Below are 23,165 nucleotides of genomic sequence, written 5' to 3' on the forward strand. Positions count from 1 at the left end.
CCTGTAGCGCCGCCCTGAGGGCAGCCAGTGTAAAGGACTGGAAGCCAGTGTAAAGATTTTAAAACTGCTGTGATGTGTTCAGATCTCTTAGTCCGGGTTAAAACTCTAGCAGCAGTGTTGTGGATGAGCTGCAGATGTTTAATGCTCTTTTTGGGAAGTCCAGTTAAAAGAGCGTTACAGTAATCGAGTCTACTGGAGATGAATGCATGGATGAGTTTCTCCTGGTCTTTTTGGTAGAGGAAACCTTTAATTCTGTTGATGTTTCTGAGATGGTAAAAAGCTGCCTTGGTGACAGCTTTGATGTGGCTGCTGAAAGTCAGATCTGAGTCTATCAACACTCCGAGGTTACGAACTTGGTCAGTGATTGTAAGGGCCCGAGTCTCAAGATATTTACCAACGCTGACCCTCTTCTCTTTGCTACCAAACAGAATGATCTCAGTTTTGTCTTCATTTAATTGTAGAAAATTCTCTCTCATCCAGGTGTTTACTTCCTCCAGACACTGACGCAGTACGTCTGCTGGGCTGCAGTCGTCCGGTGACAGACACACATAAAGTTGTGTATCGTCTGCATAACTGTGATAATTGATGTTAAAGTTCTGCAATATCTGACCCAAAAGGAGCATATACAAGTTAAACAGAAGAGGTCCAAGAATTGACCCCTGGGGGACTCCACTCCCTGGGGGATCAGGAAGTAAGATGCAGCTAAGTAAGAAGTAAAGGTAGGAAATGATGTAGGTTAGTGTACAGCCTTATCAACAATGGAGGAAAGTAAGTGCATTCACACAAATACTATAAAATACAACCAATTTTAAAACAATTTTTAAAACATAGAAAACATGAAATATTTCATGAAAAATGCATTTTTTTTGCAGATTGCTGAACCTCTGCCCAATTTTTTAATAGAAACTCTGCCTCTCTAAGGTGCTCTTTTTATATAAAAAATATTACTGACCTGTTGCAAATTAACCAAATTAGTTGCAACATGTTCCTCAAGCTTTTTTTTTAGAACCACTTACTTTTCAAGGCTTTTGTTGCCCTCATCCCAACCTTTTTGAGACGTTAGGCTGCCATAAAATTCAAGATGAGCTAATACTATCGATGATATAACCATTTATGAATAGTACAATGTGTAACTTTAAACATTTGAGATTTTTTTTTAAATTAAATTGTGAATAAAATGTTGGTACGTGAGATTTTCAAATCATTGCACTGTTTTTTTTGTTTCTTTAAAACATTTTACACAGCGTCCCAACTTTTTTTTAAATTGAAGTTGTGGAATTTTGAGGCGTTCTTGTTATTTGTGGCTATTTTTACCCACCAACTAAGCAAAGGATCTGAAAAATGAGGTTTTTCGACATATCCTAACCCTTAAATGCTTAAGTGGGGTCAAAAATGACCCCGAGGGTTGTTATTCTTCAAAATCTCTGACGTTAAAAGTTTTTACACTTCCATATTCCAGGTATTCCTCATAAAACATGTTTGTGACTTGAGGCCATTTGAATTTTGTAAAATGTTTTTATACATTTTAAGAAATTGCAGTTTTTGTGTCACTACCCCAGTTTTTCATAAGCGGGGTCAAAAATGACCACAAGCCTTTCCTATAGAATCTCAAGGGTTTGCTTTGGGGACCTTTGATTCTTACCAACTGTGAAAGGAAGATGCAAGAGTTTCTATGCTCTCTTTGTTACGTGGAGTAGAAGAGGTCAAAGAGGAAAGATAAAGAAAACATAGAAATAGAAATACTATCCTCAAGTTAAAATTCAGGGTCTGCATATAAAAAAGACAACCTGAGAGCAAGCAAGGAAACAATATGGCATTCAGATAAACTGACGTCAAAGAGGAAGGAGACAAGTCCTGCTGATATCTGACTGGCTCAGTCAAATTGGGGGCAGAGTCTGACTGTGGCTGAAACCTGATTGGCTCTAAACAAAAGTTAGAAGAAATGATAACGACTATCTAGATATAACAATGCAGTAAAATGAAACAAAATAAGAATAATCAGAAGGATAGAAATAAGAGGCTCCCTGCCTGGAAGAAAATATGCATACTCGTGTGAGGGAAATTCTGTATCTGAAGTGGCACACAAAACTAAAAAACAAAAAAAAATCTGAAGCGGCTCACAAAACTCTTATTATATCACACACTTGCATCCAAAACTTGTTTTTTTATGACATACCCTGAGACTGTACAGTCACGGTCAAAATTCTTGGCACACCCGATTTACAAGTGTGTAATTTAGACGTTCTTCAGAAATAGATGTAAACATTTCCCAGTTTTGTGTAATCAGAATAGTCTACTTATTAGGCCAAAGTACTTGCATGAAATATACCTCCGAAACAATTACACAGGCTGTTCATTAATATTTATTGGCTGAACTTTCTCTTCTTTTCTTTTTTCTTCAATCATATCTTTGAATATAAAATACTGTTGGATGGAAACACTGATAATTCAGTACTAAATCGTGTTTGATAGAAGGGGAAAACAGTCTGTGGAAAAAAGGTGAATATGATCAAATGCAATTGAAATATCAAATCAAATTACCTACAAATACACAAACAATGTTACATAAAACTCTTTCAAGAGCTCATATTTGTTATTAATTGACCAAAGATGACTGTAAAGCTGTACTGCGGTCAAGTGAGCAGACGTTTGTTTTTTCGTGGTCAAGTGAGCAGACGTTCGTCTTTTCCTGATTTAAAGTGCGCCCGTATTACAGAAATTATGGCAAATGCAGGAAGTCCATGATACGGAGCGTGCAAATAATTTACTCAACTGTAAAATCCTTTTGATCCATAATTTCTGACAAAGGTTGATACACTTGAACTCAGGACCATCCTGACTGTTCACTCATTCAGTATCAAACATATTCACTGTATAATTTTGGAGAAATTCAGTCTCAAAGTTCATTATTTTGAAGTGAAAAAGGCATTATTTGCAATATTTATGCTACTGTAAAATCCCTTTCATCCATAATTTCTGAAAAAGGTTGATACACTTGAACTCAGGACCATACTGACTGTTCACTCACTCATTATCAAACATATTCACAGTATCATTTTGGAGAAATTCAGTCTCAAAGTTCATTATTTTAAAGTGAAAAAGGCATTATTTGCAATATTTATGCTACTGTAAAATTCTGACAAAGGCGTGTATACTTGAACTCAGGAACATCCTGACTGTTTAGTAATTCAGCCTCAAAGTTCACATTTTTAGTTTGTAAAGGGAGATTATTTATTTTAATATTGGTTTTGTTTATTTGTTCAAAATAAGAATGAAGCTGAACAAATCAAGAGGATTACACTCCAAACAGAGGGAAAACTAAACAACTCAGCTGAAAACATCATTACAAACCCTCCATGCCTCAGCTCCACATTTGGGAAAGAAATAACATCATTCACTAGTAAAATGTGGATGTGTGAGCAGGAAGTGACTATAAACTGTAGATATAGTCTGAAATCATTGTTGAAGTTGTTTATTCATTGTTCACAAATCACACAATTCCATTCACTACTCTCTGCCTGCTGAAATGTTTCAGAGTCCATGTCGATGCACTCAACATGGAACCACCTGCAACAGATGTCACACTGAATCTGTAAAAGGGCAAAGGCGAGAAATGTTTTGGATTTCTTCATGGAAATCATTAAGTAATTATGTTCTACAACCTTTTGATGACTATCTTCATTTGATTATTCTCCAGATCAAAATGTTGTCATTGTTGAAATCTCAATCTAATGCACACTTTTTTTTTGGAATTCTTGATAGGAAAACATGCATATCCCTATGGCTGAGGAGTGAACCTCTGATTGTCCTAGCACAGATGATTGGGTGTCATTTCTCATCATTTTAGGCTCTTGCTTGCCGTCATCCACTTTAAAACAAGGCATGCAAAATGTGCGGAGAAAACCTTTTAAACAACTTACCCATGTAGCGTTACCGGGTATTTATATACCTATTAAATATAAGGATTTATGAGATGTTCTTACAGTCTCAAATAAACCTTACCTCGAATTCAGGGCACCACCCACCTAGGTTTTAACTTAATTTAAGTCACAGTCAGGTAGGAAAACTGTTTGAAATCTTACGATCCTGGTGTTAAATTAATTAATAATTAATATTCAATTAATATTCAGTCTCATATCTCGCTACTTTCGTGAAGTTCTCGTTTGGTTGGACAGACATTACGTAAAGAAAGCATACGACACAATCTGTGATTATAACATATATATATAGATATATGAGCTGTTTATTACAATGATATGATCTTAGACATGAACCTTTAAACAAACAGGAGATGCATGGAATATGGGTGATTAGTATATAAAAACACTTAGTGAATATAAAATAAAATATGGGAATGGGGAGTTACTGGATTTATTCAAATAGTTTGGGTTGGCTGACTATTTGACGCTAAATACTGACATTTCGGATTAATGTATCATTCTGTGAAAGCCTCGAGACATCCATCAAACCCACTTTAAGGTGAAAACGGGTCGGTCTTACTGTGCTTAGCCGGTTCGGACCACGGCAGCGGCCACGCGGGGTCCGAGGGGATTTCTCTTCCGCTCTCTGGGCCTTCCTGGCTGTGGTTGCTGACTTTAGCGGACTTCTCAGTTGCTTCTTTCACCGGGAAACCGAAACGATGGTGCCGAGGACTGTGGTTAGCTGATCGAATCTTTTGAGTGTCAGTGGGTCCGTTGCTTCTCTGATGAAGTGAACTTAAGTTCACAGAAGATTAATAAAAGGTTGCTTGGAGTTGGCTTTCTTGGTAGGAAAAGGTGATGATGGCGTGAAACAGCGGAGGTTAGGACGTGCGACGTAGAAGGACGTGGATGGCGAGGGACGAACAAAAACACGTAAAACGTGCATCTTCAGAGTATTTCAATCTGTTTCTTTGTTCGGGTCTTCTTCGTCTTTCTTTGGGTCCTGCTCCGTCCTTCTCCTTCCTCCCCTCCGTCGTCTTCTCCACGGCTCATACTCTCATCTTTCCGTGCTCTTCAAATCTCTCTGAGCAACTCATCTGATCAATTCTCCATTGTTCTTCTCTGACCTGTTCTCCCTCTGAAAACAAGAGCGTGCTTCTGGAAAACAACAAGAGGCAAGAAACGAGAGAGGCAAGAAGGCAAGAGAGAGCGTGTGTTTTCCGCGGTTCCGGGTTTTGACTCTCGGAGGCGGGGCTTACACTACTTTTTCAGCCAATGACATGCTTGAACTGTGTGCATGTCTCTGTAAGGTGATCTGTGCTATAGGGGGATTTCTGGATGAGACAAAGAACTCTGTGTTTCTCCATTACTCCCATCTCATAGAACATTTGTCTCGGTGATTCTGAAAACACCACATCTTGTTAAGATATGCAGATTAAAGATATAACATAGACTTGTAATATAAAGACATCAAAATAACACACATGATAAAGACAATTATGACTTTCAAAATTCAGATGAATATCTATGAAATCGTGACGTATGAATAGTGAGTCACACAATGCTAATTCTAACAATGGGGACACTAAACAAATACCAAATAGATACCGAAGGGACATCGTTAAAAGTTAATAGTTGCATATACATTGTCCATTTTACTGAGTCCTCTGGGATTTAAATGTTCAACTAATCAACACTGCAGACCACTAGGGGGCAATGTGGTTCCATCAGGCAGGTTGGGCGTTTTCCACCAAAATCAGTTCTTTGTCAATATTTAAGCCAGAATCGTACAAATTGTCTCTATATGCGTCTTGTGATCAAGCTGGAAACCTGAAAGAAATTGTACACGGTTATCAAACACATTTAATATAGTTTTAAGATTTGACTAAAAATGAGTCTTCTCAGTTCATGTGTAGCCATCTGGTCGGTTTGCTGGTGAAAAGGGGTGTTAAAGTGTCAACTTTCGAGTTATGGTCTAGATAAGATAGTAAGTGTCCCACTTTTCCAAGAGTGAGTTCGACTCCCCAAAAGCTCTTAAGGGTGTTGTAAATTAGGCAGTTTCTGTCTCTTTTTCCTTTGTGGAAAGAAAATGAAGATCTGGTTTATATCCACATACGTAAACATCCCCCACAGGAATGTTGGTTTTGTCAAAGTTTGAAAAACTCTTAATCCACACGGCACTGTGACTGCTACACCCAGTTTGTTAAGTCAGGCCCTTTAAGTGGTGGTTTGACTGCTGAGCACATGGCACAGCTGGTCTCTGTGTTAATCACTAACAGAAAGTTGAAAATATTAGATTTACCAGTACTGCCACCACTAACAATTGTTCTTATAATAAATAAAATAATGATTTACTTGTTTTAGCGTATAGAGAATAGGTTTACAAAGTGGTTTTTTAGAAAAAATTCACTAACCGAGTCAATCAGTCAAAGTTTCTGTCATGACTTTGAATTTTGCCTTCTTCAGAAATAGAACAAAATTATTTGAGAAGTTTTAAAAGAATTAAACTGCAGTGACAGTGTTTGATATAGAATCAGTTCTTGCAAACCTGGCTGATGTAATGCGCATAATGCCCTTTTCACTTCAAAATAATGAAATTTGAGGTTGAATTTCTCCAAAATAATACAGTGAATGAGCTTGATACTGAATGAATGAATAGTCAGGATGGTCCTGAGTTCAAGTGTACATGCCTTTGTCAGAAATTATGGATGAAAGGAATTTTACAGTAGCATAAATATTGCAAATAATTCCTTTTTCACTTCAAAATAATGAACTTTGAGACTGAATTTCTCCAAAATGATACAGTGAATATGTTTGATACTGAGTGAGTGAACAGTCAGGATGGTCCTGAGTTCAAGTGTATCAACCTTTTTCAGAAATTAGGGATCAAAGGGATTTTACAGTAGCATAAATATTGCAAATAATGCCTTTTTCACTTCAAAATAATGAACTTTGAGACTGAATATCTCCAAAATGATACAGTTAATGAGCTTGATACTGAGTGAATGAACAGTCAGGATGTTCCTGAGTTCAAGTGAACCTTTGTCAGAAATTATGGATGAAATGGATTTTACAGTAGCATAAATATTGCAAATAATGCCTTTTTCACTTCAAAATAATGAACTTTCAGACTGAATTTCTCCAAAATGATACAGTTAATGAGCTTGATACTGAGTGAGTGAACAGTCAGGATGGTCCTGAGTTCAAGTGTACACACCTTTGTCAGAAATTATGGATGAAAGGGATTTTACAGTAGCATAAATATTGCAAATAATGCCTTTTTCACTTCAAAATAATGAACTTTGAGACTGAATTGCTCCAAAATGATACAGTTAATGAGCTTGATACTGAATGAGTGAACAGTCAGGATGGTCCTGAGTTCAAGTGTATCAACCTTTTTCAGAAATTATGGATCAAAGGGATTTTACAGTAGCATAAATATCGCGCATAAGGCATTTTTCACTTAAAAATAATGAACTTTGAGGCTGAATTTCTCCAAAATGATACAGTGAATATGTTTGATACTGAGTGAGTGAACAGTCAGGATGGTCCTGAGTTCAAGTGTATCAACCTTTGTCAGAAATTATGGATCAAAAGGATTTTACAGTTGAGTAAATTATTTGCACGCTCCGTATCATGGACTTCCTGCATTTGCCATAATTTCTGTAATACGGGCGCATTTTAAATCAGGAAAAGACGAACGTCTGCTCACTTGACCGCAGTAAAGCTGTCATCAGGTATTCCATCATGTCAGTTTCATTTCTATTAATTTCTTGTTATACCATTGGCTTATTTCTAATCATTTTTGAAGATTTTTGATGCTATTTCTTGTAAAAAAAAAAAAAAGTTTAATTCCCCAAATATCCACAAGTCCAAACATCAAAATCTGATTTTACAACCATTTTGGTCACAAGAAAACTGTTAGACCTAACAACCACCGACTATTGCGTTCCCGGTGCCCACTTGTATGCCTTGTGTAAAGACTAGGTCACACATCCACAGAAACGTGTGTAAAATTGAGTGTCAAATTTCTCCATGCCGGTAGAGCAATAAGATGACATTTCAATCTGAAGTTTTCCTCAAAGGCAGTGACTACGTCAGAGACGGGCGCATTTAAGCCGGCCGCTGCAGAAATACACAAATGTCCCAATTAATGTGGAATCATTTACTCATTTAACTCTTCAACGGGTCCTTAACCGATTGGCTACATCTATACATTACGATGGATAGCGGATGTCTACTTCAAGCAGCTTTCGTTTTATGGACGCTGAGTTTATCAAAAGCACAAGATGTGGCCGGACCAGGTCTCACCTGTCTCAGATCTAGTTCTGCCGACGGTCAGACGCGCGTCACGTTTCTGCGCGAAGACACGGCCGGTGCACTCTCCCTGTTCCTCACCATGTGGTCAGAAGATATGCGACTGGTAACGTGCCTAATATACACCAATTCACGAACTACGGAAGGATATCGCGCGCACTGCAAGACAAGAAAAAGCCAGCATCGAGAAATTATGCAGAAGTTTGATATGAGTATGGTGCTGGCTCCTGATGCCCCATGCGTGCTTGCTTCTTCTCGGACGCCAGAGTTCACCAACCGGACAAGAGGAGATGGAGCAGAGCGGAAAGCCCGGAGGAAACGCTCCTGGATTTTTCCAGGCACCTTGTGGTGCGGCAGTGGAAGCAAAGCAGTCGGATACGAACAATTAGGTGAGGGTGTTAAATTATGTTGGGGCATTTGTTGTTGTTGTTTTTTCTTTACTGTGGTCTTTTTGGGGGAGGGGGTCAGTCGTGTCAGACGTGAAGCCTAAAGTTATAGGAGAGCTGAAAGATATCTCATGATCTTTTATAGGCTACCACTACAGCTTATAGTGCTTAGGTGAAAATGTTTCACATTCACCATACAGTGACTATGAAGTTAGAGTGATATGGACATCATGTCTAATGGGTATTGCTATTCAAACAAACAAAATGAGAACCACTGAAGTTGATATCACACTTCAGTGTCCTCATTATGTTTTTACTAGTTACATCAAAAAGATATGCCACAGTACTATCTCTCTTACTTATCTTCAAACCAAGCATGCTTGATTTAAAATCAGGTGTTCTTACCTTAAAGAGAATTTCATGTGAATGGCATTTGGTTTGTAAACAAGTCTAAATTGTACTCATGTGGACAGGTATGTTTGAGGGTGCAGACAGATGCTGCCGTGAGCACGACCACTGTCCGCACATCATCCCAGCTTTCACTGTGAATTACGGAGTCTTCAACTCCAACTTCTTCACCGTCTCACACTGTGAGTGTGACCAAAGGTGAGTCTCCCACCAGAATACACCCACTGGGCATCCAATGCAGAGTCAGAATTCCAAGTATTCATTGCCTCCAGGGACACCTCAGCAAGCAGTAATTCACATCCTCCAATACTACTCTGTCTCTCATGGGCAGTCAAGTGAAAACAGATTTACTCTTATACATTATATCATTTTAGTAAGGCAATGGCATTATTTTAGAATCCATCTTTTAACTAAGAAGAAGCCAGTGTAGTGACTTTAGAGCTGGAGTGCTGTGATCCACCTTTCTGGGCTTAGTGAGGACTCGAGCAGTAGAGACCTGAGTCAGCTGCAGCTGTCTGTGATTTGGGCAGGCCAGTAAATACACTGTTACAGTAATCAATTCTTTCAAAAAATAAAACACATGGACCAGCTTTTCAAAATCACTTTGACACATTAGCCCTTTACACCTGTCAATATTCTTCAGGGGTTAGTATGAAATGACTAAAATTGCAAAATGTCAGTGATACAGCATCTCAGCAGAAAGCAGCCAGTCTGCACGTCCAGTTCACAAAGCCGTGCCACTGTGTGGAGTGGTATTTCTTCTCCTTCACAGGGCAACCTCACCAAGCCTTTCCCTGTGCATTTGTCAGCAACAAGGTGATATAAACTTGCTCACAAGTTCTCCGGACCAACAATTTTTTCGAAAGAAATAAAAAGAATGATAGTGAATTAGATAAACTGTGGCTAAATTCCATTGAAGTGTTGTAAGAACTGCCCCACTGAACGTAAGCACTCTGTTTTCTGTCCATAAGAGCAGCTTCAGACTGTAAACTTTGCCTGTGAACTACAATTCTCTGCGTTATTTCATACAGATGTACAGAACACAGACTCTGTAAAAGGCGATTTTATCAGACAAACTAACATTTGTAAAATAAGTGGTTAAGATGTAGCCTCAACTGGTGTTATTTTAGTTGCTATTTCTGACTCATAGAGGTCTCCGGTGTGTAACTGAAAAAAATGTAAATAATTGGTCTTATTAAGAATGAAATAATATTAAAAGACATTATATGAGATTAGAGGTAAGAGAGAAGCCAACAGCTGTTAACTGTTGACACCGCTTGATATTAAGTAGAACACAAATACTTTGTGCTTTATAGTACTATTATCAGTATTAAAAGAGTAGAACAGAAACAGCTGTTATATATACCGTATCCCATTTTTTCTGAAAACACAGGTTTTAATTAGTTAGGTATTTGTTGCTGTTTTTTTCTCTTTTGAATAGTTATTACTAATTAATAAAGCAAAAAAAAAATCTTATCCGATTGCTCAATGAATCAATGGAATAATTTGATAGAATACTCAATTATGATAGCAATAAATGGCTGCAGCCCTAAAATCTGCATCTCTGCTTCCGGGTTGGGAATGAAGTAGCTCTCCCCCAAGCTTTCTGCTGCTTGGTGTCATCTCCACCCTCTGTTCTAAATCAGCTTGCATCTTGTCCTTGGCAGAGTGAGCAGATGAGTGACAAAGGAAATAAAACAAGTTGGAGGTGAAAAGTCCCAACTTGTCCAGGCAAGTTCCATCTGCTTTGAATGTGTCTGCGGTCCATGAAAATGGGGAAATTGTCAATGAAATGGATTGAACAGGTGATCCAGGCAATTTAAAGCTATCCAGCTGAATCTTTGAACCACTGCTTTGACTGGTGGTAGGTGTTTCAAATATCAGAGCCTTCACAGACCACACCGGTGGGTTTCAGGAGTATTTCAGTCTGTTGTTTTATTGCTCTGTATTTGCAACTGATCTGCACGGTGGTTTCTAACGTCTATGTTTAGGTTCTTTGCCATCAGGGAGATAACATTCTTTACAAAGTGTGTCTTTTCAGGTATTTCAAATCTAGGAATTATTTATTTTACCTTCTTTTGCTACTGAGAGTGCATCTGCTTGTGCACATGGAAATATTTCAACCCATTTGGTAAAAACATCTATTATCACCAGGCAGAATTGTTTCCCCTCACATTTATTTAGTTGAATGAAATCCATACAAATGTGTTAAAAAAGGGTACTCTGGCTCAGGGAATTGTTCTTGTTTTTGGTCTTAGGTTGCCCTGTGGATTGTGTTTTGCATATATTTGACATGTTAGACAAACATTTGTTTGAGTAATTAGTAAAGCCATATGTTGTAAAAACCTTTTATTATCGCTACCAACCCTCCTGTTGAGACATGACATGGCCCATGGCGCAATACTGCAGCATATTTAAACAAGCTTTTTGGCAATATGGGTTTTCCTTCAGGTCATTCCTACAAGTCTGACTGTGCGTTGTAAGTAGCACCTTTATTCTGCCACATCTGTCTTTCTGTTTAAATAATCTGGTAACCCTAGAACAGCTGAACTGACCAATAGTTGTTTTATCCAAACAAATGCCTTGTCAGCTTCTAGTGTCTGCACTAATGCACCTGTGTTACACAGAAAAGTTACTTCCGTTCCATACACGCTCAATGTAATTTCTGGTCTGTACTCATACTGCAACATAAGCTCAAATCCCTCTAAGGCTACGTGCCCACGACAACGGTAACGACAGATAAACGCAGAACATTTCGACAGATGTGCCTATCTTGCACACGGCGACGGCGTTTTTAGGAGTTCAAAACGGAGAAAACGCAAACGCCCTCCAGAGTGGAGATCTTGAAAACGATCCAACCTCTCGTCCCCGTAGACAGATATCCACCCCAAGACGCTCGTGAGAACGCAGATAAATTGTGGAGGAAAAAAACGGACATCTGCGTTTATGCTTCAGAGCGTTGTCGTGGGCACGTAGCCTAGGTTCAACACTTCCTCTGGCTCTTCTTTTTCTATTCTGGTTACATGCTTAGTTTCCGTTTTTCTCTCACTTAGTCATAACTGACCTGCCTCATCTTCTTGAGACTGTCTGTCTTTCCTCTGCCTGCATTTCTTTGCCCAATGTCCTGTCATTCCACACACAAACAATGCACCATCTCTTCCTGATCTGCCTCTTTTTCCTCCTCTATCGCCTCTGCCTCTGTCTGTGTCTCTGCTCTCTTTCATCACATACACAGTTCCTTCATCACATTCCACTATAAAGTTTTGTCCCCTCTTGCTTTTCTTTTTGCTTTTAAAATGCTGCTCTGCATGTCTAGACCAATCCATTAGATTAGTTAACCTGGCAGTACGGTGATCTACCATGTGCTTGGTCACAAAGCTGCTTATCTGTGGCAAACAGCCCTCCAGAGAGGCATTCCTCAACTGCTTTCACTAATTTTATGCATTCTTCTACACTGAGATTTCCTTCAAAACCAAACTTCTTTTCCCATCTGTCTAAGTATTCAATATTACCTGGGTCCCGTTGAAACATGTATTTAACATTCCTACTTAAAACCCTGTTTGCGTTAAAACAAGTACTCCCCATTTTCTATCCGCTAACCAGTTTGTTTGGAGTACACCCGAGCAACTGGTCCGATCAGTGAAACACTGCTTTTGTTGTCACCGTTAGGGTTCCATAGCCAGACCGTTTGTTGTCACCACGAGGTTCCCCCCGTCTGTTGTTTCACTGAGATACTACTGAATAACTACCACCCAACACAGTTTATACACACATAACATTCATACAAACAAACAAACATTTATTGCGATTTCTCTTCGTTAAACACAGTTTTATCAACTTCCCTGGTTTAAACACAGTTTTATTCAACTTCACTGGTTTTACAGCTCTTAGTTAAACAGTTTTATTTAACTTCCCTGGTTTAAACACAGTTTTATTCAACTTCACTGGTTTTACAGCTCTTAGTTAAATACAGTTTTATTTAACTTCCCTGGTTTAAACACAGCTTTATTTAACTTCACTGGCTTTACAGCTCTTAGTTAAACAGTTTTATTTAACTTCCCTGGTTTAAACACAGTTTTATTCAACTTCGCTGGTTTTACAGCTCTTAGTTAAACAGTTTTATTTAACTTCACTGGTTTTACAGCTCTTAGTTAAACAGTTTTATTTAACTTCACTGGTTTAAACACAGCTTTATTTAACTTCACTGGCTTTACAGCTCTTAGTTAAACAGTTTTATTTAACTTCCCTGGTTTAAACACAGTTTTATTCAACTTCGCTGGTTTTACAGCTCTTAGTTAAACAGTTTTATTTAACTTCCCTGGCTTTACAGCTCTTAGTTAAATACAGTTTTATTTAACTTCACTGGTTTAAACACAGTTTTATTTAACTTCACTGGCTTTACAGTTCTTAGTTAAATACAGTTTTATTTAACTTCACTGGTTTAAACACAGCTTTATTTAACTTCACTGGCTTTACAGCTCTTAGTTAAATACAGTTTTATTTAACTTCACTGGTTTAAACACGTTTTATTTAACTTCACTGGCTTTACAGCTCTTAGTTAAATACAGTTTTATTTAACTTCACTGGTTTAAACACAGTTTTATTTAACTTCACTGGCTTTACAGCTCTTAGTTAAATACAGTTTTATTTAACTTCACTGGTTTAAACACAGCTTTACAGCTCTTAGTTAAACAGTTTTATTTAACTTCCCTGGTTTAAACACAGCTTTATTTAACTTCACTGGTTTTACAGCTCTTAGTTAAACAGTTTTATTTAACTTCCCTGGTTTAAACACAGCTTTATTTAACTTCACTGGTTTTACAGCTCTTAGTTAAATACAGTTTTATTTAACTTCACTGGCTTTACAGCTCTTAGTTAAATACAGTTTTATTTAACTTCACTGGCTTTACAGCTCTTAGTTAAATACAGTTTTATTTAACTTCACTGGTTTAAACACAGCTTTATTTAACTTCACTGGCTTTACAGCTCTTAGTTAAATACAGTTTTATTTAACTTCCCTGGTTTAAACACAGCTTTATTTAACTTCACTGGCTTTACAGCTCTTAGTTAAATACAGTTTTATTTAACTTCACTGGTTTAAACACAGTTTTATTTAACTTCACTGGCTTTACAGTTCTTAGTTAAATACAGTTTTATTTAACTTCACTGGTTTAAACACAGCTTTATTTAACTTCACTGGCTTTACAGTTCTTAGTTAAACAGTTTTATTTAACTTCCCTGGCTTTACAGTTCTTAGTTAAATACAGTTTTATTTAACTTCACTGGTTTAAACACATCTTTATTTAACTTCACTGGCTTTACAGTTCTTAGTTAAATACAGTTTTATTTAACTTCCCTGGTTTAAACACAGCTTTATTTAACTTCACTGGCTTTACAGCTCTTAGTTAAATACAGTTTTATTTAACTTCACTGGTTTAAACACAGTTTTATTTAACTTCACTGGCTTTACAGTTCTTAGTTAAATACAGTTTTATTTAACTTCACTGGTTTAAACACAGTTTTATTTAACTTCACTGGCTTTACAGTTCTTAGTTAAATACAGTTTTATTTAACTTCCCTGGTTTAAACACAGCTTTACAGCTCTTAGTTAAACAGTTTTATTTAACTTCACTGGCTTTACAGTTCTTAGTTAAACAGTTTTATTTAACTTCACTGGCTTTACAGCTCTTAGTTAAACAGTTTTATTTAACTTCACTGGCTTTACAGCTCTTAGTTAAACAGTTTTATTTAACTTCACTGGCTTTACAGCTCTTAGTTAAACAGTTTTATTTAACTTCACTGGCTTTACAGCTCTTAGTTAAACAGTTTTATTTAATTTCACTGGTTTTACAGCTAATTCAAAAATACGATCTCGTCACCTTTGCCCCTTCCAGTGGAAGCTGGCCTCTGAATAACATCAATCCAGCTGGAGGTCTTTTGTTAGGAGTCCTGGACTCCCCCGTGCACAATTTCAGCTCCGACCCTGGACAGCGGAAAGGATGTTGAGATCCGGCTCGAAGGACCGAGTTGTTACGAAAATTCTCCCAATGTGGCTCAGAGTCGCTGGAGTCAGTTAACAAAAAGGTTTAATTTTGCAGCAAGGAGATAAGTCTGGGCAACATATCCCAAAGTTCACACAGGGTTGTCTGAGTTCTAAAATGATACTTCTGCTATTTATGCTTTCTACTACAAAAACATTACCCACACCTGGTTATGAGACATTCCTGTAGTTCCCTCCTATCTTTATTAGATGAGTACAGTGTAGTTAATATCACAACGTCATTTGAGACTTCTTTGTTCATAGATAGAAGGCCTTCTTCAGCATCCAAGTTTAAACTAACAAGATTGGAGGGGGAGGCCTCCTCCAGCAGATAGTGCCCCTGAATCTTCAAAACACCTGAAAAAAACATTCTTGCACACAGTACTTCTTTTCTTATAGTATAACCTCATGATATTTTTCCAACAGCAGCACAATACATTTCCCAGTTAGACGAGCAGTTACTATATCCAGAATTCGGTGTGACAAGACCGTGACCAGTAAAAGTGTTCTCCTCTCTGGAATACAAGTTTCTAAGATTTGTCTTTGGCCTACTTTGAGAAGGACAACCTGGGACCATGTGATAAAACTGTTCATCCACGATTGCCGATTATAGTATGAATTCTTCACTGCAATGAGCAACGAGCCCTGCAAAAATCTTTGCTGTTCAGAGTGAACTCCCTGCTATTTTTTGTTTTTGCTGTGTACTTCACGTCTCCCACACAATCCATTATTATAACTGAGGTCTATGTTTTACTCTGACTTTGCATCATATGCTGGCAGATGCATGCATGCTACATTTGCCCTCGAATTTTTGGTGTTCATCCACAAGTAACACACAGTGACACACATTTGAGCTCAACTACCATCTCACAGATTATACGTGGCTGTAAAATTTTGGGAATTAAAAGTAGTTGTTAACAAAACAAGGCAGGATTCAAGAACATTTTCTCAGTGTTTGTGTGATAGGTTTGTTCCTTAACCTTTGCCTACTCTCACTTTACCTCTCACCAGGTTTCGGCAGTGCCTTCTGGCCACGAATAACAGCATTTCTCATATGGTCGGCTACAGTTTCTTCAACTTCCTGCAGGTTTCTTGCTTTGAGCTCAAACAGCTGAAGCGCTGCACAGAGATGTACTGGTTTGGAATGTAAGTGACAGAAACACACTGACATTGTTGCTGGAAGCATTGATTGGATATTGTTAGACATACCGTTCGCTGTAAGCTATAGATGAAGATAAATGAATAATAGATAAAGACAGGGCCGGAGGGGGACTCATTTTCAGCCCTGGAGTTTCATGCCTCAGACCAGCCCACTTTAGATCACAACCTATTATTAAAATCATGTCATTCTAACCTTACATTTGATATGAAAAACACATTTTGACTTAACCAATTAAGATATTTTCAATGGCAAAATATGCAGGTTTATTTCATATTACTTTTATCCTATTCTCTTTCAATTGTGGGCTTTGTGTATTTACTATCTTACGTTTAATGATAAAAAATATAATGGGTCACTACTATCGTTTGGGCACAGAAAGTGGTTATTTTGGAACGAATGCTTGCTTGCTCACACATGCAGTCCCCTCATCGCTACTGGCTCCTGGCTCTGCTTCTGACACTAAATCATATTTTTAAAATGGTCATAATTCTCAGCACAAATCTCCCATTTTTACAAAGCCTTCTGATCAACTCAGATCAATTTCATTAATGTAGTGCTGAATCATCAAGCATCTCAGGGCACTTTTCATAGAGCAGGTCTACACCATACTTTTCATTATATTAATTCTAATAATATTCACTCAATTAGTAATCCTACGTGCTCTGGACTTGTGGGCTCATGGCTGGTGCTTGGTGCTGTATCTTGCTTCTGACTCTGAGGGGCTACAAGACAAAGTTTCCCAGTTATGTGCCGTCGCATCATACGATTATTTAAATTATATAACGTCATGTTATATGCCACAGAGCCACACAATTCATTGACTTGATAATTAATTAACGGTAGTTTGCAGGCAGAGTTCAACATATTGCCTTACCCGTTTCATCGTCCTCGTTTGACGTTACAAACCGCGCGCTCTTTTATAGTGAAAAAGTTTCCAATTTTTGCATATTTAGCTGCGTCTGTTTCCAGAGCTTTCCTCTTTTTAATTCTAGCCTTCTCTGCGCCACCCTTGCTCTTTCCACTTTCCATCTTTCAAACACCACTGACCGAGTGAACGGACTTGTTACGTCAGGGTGCGTCTGCAAAAAAACAAACAAAAAAAATCAAATGAAAAAAAGGGAGCTGCCAGTGGAGGCAGCCAGTGTTACGGCAGCGGTAAAATCGCACGTAATCGACCCACTGCCATGACTGAGCACCGGCCCAAAAAAGAGAGCACCGGCCTTTGCGGCCCCAACATCAGACCGGCTCACTAGGAATTGTCCCAGTCCGCCCAATTAGCCAACATCAGACCGGCTCACTAGGAATTGTCCCAGTCCGCCCAATTAGCCACAGAGAGATGAGAGGGAGCTGATGCTGCATATGGTCCCTTTTTAGGCAGATATTTCTGCTACTGCAGTTACTCTTGTCAACTATGTTAATTTTGTGGTTATATTAAAATGTCTTTTCTTCAACTTCCAAAAATTTTGATTTGAGGGGGCAAATAAATGCCCTTACTGATCTTATCCTAACTGGAAATATAAAGCACACCTCTCACTGGTCGAGTAAACATATACTGAGAGTTGTCTGTATGTGATCTGGTTTTGTATTCTTTTGCTTGGTTTTAATGCATGTTTACTCTCTATAGGTGCAAAGTAGCCAAAGAGGCCCCATATGCTGTTTTCAAAAGCCCCCTACCTTACAACAATTCTGATGGCACAAGTAAATATGCAGAAACTGACAGAAACAGTTTAAGTAGAGAAAGGCAGAATTTAACCAAAAGTGCCATGAACAACCCTCAGAGGAAGTCATCCAACCCTGAAAGTAAATGCCTCAAAGACCCACCAAGAGGAGACACTTTCCACCGCAAAAGGACAAAGGGGAGAGGATGTAAAAAGCACCAGAAACTATCTGGAGCAGCAACCACACAAGTGCCCAATTTATCAAGGGACCATGCCACAACTCTGTCCATGAAAATGGGTTATTCTAAAAGTAGAATACTGATGTCAAATAAAAAAACTGCTGGGAAAAGAAAGAGTATCAGAAAGGGCTTGTCAGGCCTTGAACAGAGAGGCCATGTCCCTATAAGTGTTACCACAAACAATCAATCGACGTCAACAACACCTTCAAGTATCCCACCTTTAACACAGGGGTTAAAACTTCAGCCAGACCCAACAACAGCATTCAGAAGAGTGACTAAAACCTCCAAAAGTAAAAAAAAAGTGCCAAAGCAAAGTCACTGCTGTGGATCCAGCATGCCTTTAAGAGGTGACACTTTTCAGCTACATTGTAAACGCTGTCTGAAACCAGAAGCAGCTTCTTACACAACTGTTACACCAGCAAGAACAGCAACAAGTGGATTATCAACAAAACAGAGGAGACGGCATCCCAAAAAGACAACAGAAAGACCCAACCAGGACACTTCGGCAACTTTGTGGGGAACAGTTACTTTTTCAGCACCCGTCATAACAAAACTAAGGACAACGACCTCTCTTCCTCAGTGGAACAATACAAGCCAAGGGCACTTTGGTCCTACCATAGCCCAAAGCATCCATGCAGAGAAAAGCCTAAAACCAAACAGTGCACTGCAACATATTACAGGTGGGTCAATGTAATTGCTACCTCCAGTCCTTAATCTGACGTCTTTAGAAGAAAAAGAAGCTCACAGTTCACAACACCGCGATATCAAGGATCAGTAGGAGTTTAATAATATGCACTAAGAAGATTGACTTTACAAAGGCTGTTACAATCTAAAACTGATTGTAACTGGTGGGATAAGTACTTTTTACCCAGACATGTTGAAAAAACTGCTATTGAAATCCTAATTTAATGTAGAATATTCAAAGTAAGGAGGGAGGATTACACAAAATGTAAGCTACATTCTTTAAGCTAACCGCAGGTCAAAGAATCTTCTAAACTGGGATCAGGTGTGTTATCCATTGAACCATACGCCCTACACAGCCAGTTTTTAGGTTGTTGTTGCGGTACCAGCAGTCAGGTAATTGGTCAAGACTGGTTGATAAGGTGATGACATGAGATATTTTAAATTCAGCTGAAAGCAGCATCTTAATAGCACATTCTGAAAGATTTCCTTTCATGGGCAGTTGCCATTGGGACACACAGTAAGAAGATCTGGAAAGGACAACACATAAGCTAAGTGTTTTGAAGGCACTAGATCAGCTATGGTTGTAATTGGTAAACATGTGTTGAGAAACTCATCAACTGACTTCAATTGATCGGAGCCAGTCAGTTGAGACTGTATTCCTCTTTGTGGCTGTCTTTGTATCCACTTGAATCCACATCTTTGTATCCACAAAAAGATAGTTGTATATTTATAACCTTTATTTAGCTACTAAAAGGTTAATTGAGATCAAAGATCTAATTTGCAAGACAGCAGCAACAACACAGTTACAACACACATACAGACATTTGACAAAAGCGTGAAAGTCATACAAAGTTTATATAAAAAAAGTGAAATGAGAATGCTTTAATGGTTCATAAAACAAGATAAAAAAAAAGAATAATAAGATAATTTCCTTGCAGCTTGCTAAAACGTTCCTATCATTGAAGGGATAATGTATTAGAAATTAAACTAACCCACAACATACTTTTTTACTCAGATACTTGGAAATGTACTAAATGACCCAACTAAACTGTCTCAGGGTACGTTGAGGCAAGTCAAACAAAATCCATCCACTCATTTGCCCAATTTTTTCCTTCGGGTCTGTGAAATGATTTATTGGCTTTCTGGAATCCAATGATTGTACAACATTTTTTCTGTCTTATAGCTGCTAGCTCACTGATGACTGCTTGGTGTTATGTTGTTCAAGTGAAAACAGAATAAGTACAGACTGGTTAGTAGGTCCAGGTCCAGGGCTTGGCGACGCAAATAGATATTTGGATAAGAATATTTGCAGCATGTGGATTCAGTAACATTATTCTGCAACATTATTTATAGAAACTAGTGCTTCATGATTCTAAATTAAAAAGTGAATTCTCCCTTCTTGGAGTATGTGAGCTTTGTGTCCATTTAGCACTAACTAAGAAATTATTGGTTTAATCCATCAATGTACTTCTTTTTTTTCATTTGAATTTTGCAGTTACTATAAAAAGCAAATTTATAAAGATTAATTCCAGGCATTTTTTTTTAGCTTATGTGAATGTGCTTATGAACTTTAACTACTCACTAGTTACATTTATGAGAGCAAGAATGAAGGGAAAGCTTGGTTGCAGCCTGAAAATGCAACAAAAATTCCACACTATATTGCCTTTAAAAACATGGCCCAGGGCATTTTTCCATTATGGAGGTTTTAAAGGGGGTTATTTATCTATGATCCATGCAGGTGGGAATGATAGGCAACTTTCACAAGTGATGCTTTCTAAATCCACGTGGAAGTAAAAAGGAGTGTTAATTTCTAGAACACTACCAAAAAGCAAATAATTACTCAATCATCTAAAGAAAAGTGAGTACATTGAGATCATTTGTGAGATTACTAACGTTAGTTTTGTTCCCCCAGATAATCAACTCCAGTGTCGCAGTCTCAAACATCTGGATGAGTGTGAATTCCAAATTCCTCCACTGGAGAAGAAATATAATCTACACAACTTGGAGTCCATGACTGTCTACCACTGTGATTGCACCAGCCGGTAACATTACAGCACTTATAACATTTGTCAGCTTTTCTTCATATTGTACATTCACATGTGCAACCATGCAAGGACATTGTTGATGACTAAGGATGAAACAAAGAGAAAACAGTTTAGAATAATTTAGATGTCTCAAAGGAAGGGGATATGTGTATTTAATAAGCCCTGTAAAATGTACTTTTTGATAGTTCAAGTTTAAGATTCGGGATAGATATGAATAATGAAGATTAAGCCTTTTGATAGTGTTAGATTCTAAGAGAATATCTTCACTTCACAGTTTAGGACTGTTTTTCTTTCTTTCTTATGTATTTTAATAACCATAGAGCCAAGAACCAAGTAGTTGGTAGCATTAATCTCACCCCCCAGGAAAAAACTTTACAATATACTTTATTGGGGCTGAGGAAATCTTACACAGATTTTTAACTTTTTCAGATTACAAACAATCACACAATTATATTTGTATTCCTGAGTTTGAGCTACTTCTAGGTTCCACCTCCAGATTACATTGAGATAAAGTAACCAGAGTAACTGTTGAATTGAGCAAAAAAGATTTGGGGATTTGTGATGCTTTCAACACACAGATGACAGATCTTAACAGGACATGTCATGCAGGTGCTGCTTATAATGTAAATGATGTCTTTATTTCATTTAGATATGCCAGTTCAAAGTTTTAGATTTACTCCTTCCTCGTGGTTGGCATATGTGTAACTATGAATATTAACATCTGAGTGTTCCACTAAAGCAGCATTAATCTATATCTCTCTGGTCACACAGAGAGTGTGTTAAAATCCTGAGTTTTCCCCAAATGGAATATCATTTAGACAATATTTCATTAAAAATGGAACAGTTGACAATATAAACATACCCATGAAAGGAATAAATATGATTTTTTTTTTTAAAGTCCTTAAATTAATGAATGAATTAAATATCAATTATATGTTATGCAAATAATGTAGTAACACAAATGTATTCTTTTATTAAGGAAAAAAATCAGTCCCTTGATATAAAAACTATTTAGAAATAAAAACATTTACATTGAAGTATCTCTACTTAATGTTTATCAAAGTGGTATTCCATATTATCTTCACCCTCTTTTGATGCTCATGAAGTTCTAATCTCTTATAGATTGATGATTTTGTCACATGTCTTTTTGTCAATTTTACAGCTTGGCATTTCAGATTGAAAGCTTGCGACAACTTCCGAGTATTTCCAGCTCAGTCTTGGTTGAGTTCGTCTCTCAGCAGTGCTTCACTCTGCCAAAGGGAGGAAAATGCCATCACAAAAAGAGGTGTTAAGCTCTGCTATGATCATTCATTCTAAAGCTCAGATACTTTTTGGTGGCAGAACAGCCAATCACTTGTCTAATGGGTTTACTCTTACTTTACTTTATTTCCATGTCTCTCTTTTTTTAGATGTTCTACAGGCTTCACTAAAGCCTTTGACCTACATCGAGCACTTAAGAAGATGGGAGAGAAAGGCACTGCTGACGTGAGAATTTCAGCCATTTACAGAAAACGACGGTTTCCTGCTAGCCTTTATAAGAGATGCCTGAAGCTAGAGAAGAGAGCTGATACTATGGCTCACCTCAAATGACGGAAAACTGAGCTGCTATGTCCAGCAGCAAGGGATTTTCAGTTTCTATTTAACAGGGAAAATGATGACATCCATAATATTTAATCCCTTGAACACTATTATTCATTTTAAAGTATGTCCATACATTTTTAAACAAGAACATTAAGTTATGAAGACTTGTACTACAAAGCTGCAAGTATAAGTTTACTGAAAATAAATGTATTTAAATCATTTCTTTTTTAAAAGTCTGTCTGGATTTAGCAATTTGAATAAAATGGGATTTTAAAATCTTTTAAATCTGTATAAAAACACAAATCAGCTCATAACATGCAAAATATATTAATTCTATATGTAATAGTATGTTTTTAACCAGTCATCATAACAATAACCCATTCAACAAGCTTCCATCTGTCTTTCTATTCAGTTGTTCGCATTCTATACATGCATGAGATGTATCTCATCTGCCAGGTGAGAGGTGGGGTGTATCAATTACAGATCACCAGTTCATCACATGGCCAACACAGAGACAAACAAGGCAACCATACACACTCACATACCTGCGGTCAATTTAGAATCACAAAATAACCTAACATGGATGTTTTTGTACTATGAGGAAGCCAGAGTGCCATAAAAAAAAAACTTTTACTGTGAGGAAACAGTGCAAACTACCACACCGCCACTGGCTACAACATAAGCCTTAAGCATGATTGTCCTGACGCCATGCTTAATAATTGAAG

General features: G+C 37.7%; 1 protein-coding gene across 1 annotated transcript; it reads left to right on the forward strand.

Annotated features, from left to right (window-relative positions):
- Nucleotides 1-8,451: 8,451 nt before the first annotated feature.
- Nucleotides 8,452-22,556, forward strand: LOC142383048 (uncharacterized). Its single transcript, XM_075469165.1, has 7 exons — nt 8,452-8,626; nt 9,097-9,229; nt 16,083-16,217; nt 17,858-18,810; nt 20,727-20,856; nt 22,022-22,144; nt 22,269-22,556. Exons 1-7 carry the CDS (start codon nt 8,452-8,454, stop codon nt 22,447-22,449), a joined length of 1,830 nt encoding a protein of 609 aa, XP_075325280.1. The 3' UTR covers nt 22,450-22,556.
- Nucleotides 22,557-23,165: the final 609 nt, after the last annotated feature.

This window comes from Odontesthes bonariensis, chromosome 6, assembly GCF_027942865.1.
Source record: "Odontesthes bonariensis isolate fOdoBon6 chromosome 6, fOdoBon6.hap1, whole genome shotgun sequence".
In the NCBI taxonomy this organism is placed as follows: domain Eukaryota; kingdom Metazoa; phylum Chordata; class Actinopteri; order Atheriniformes; family Atherinopsidae; genus Odontesthes; species Odontesthes bonariensis.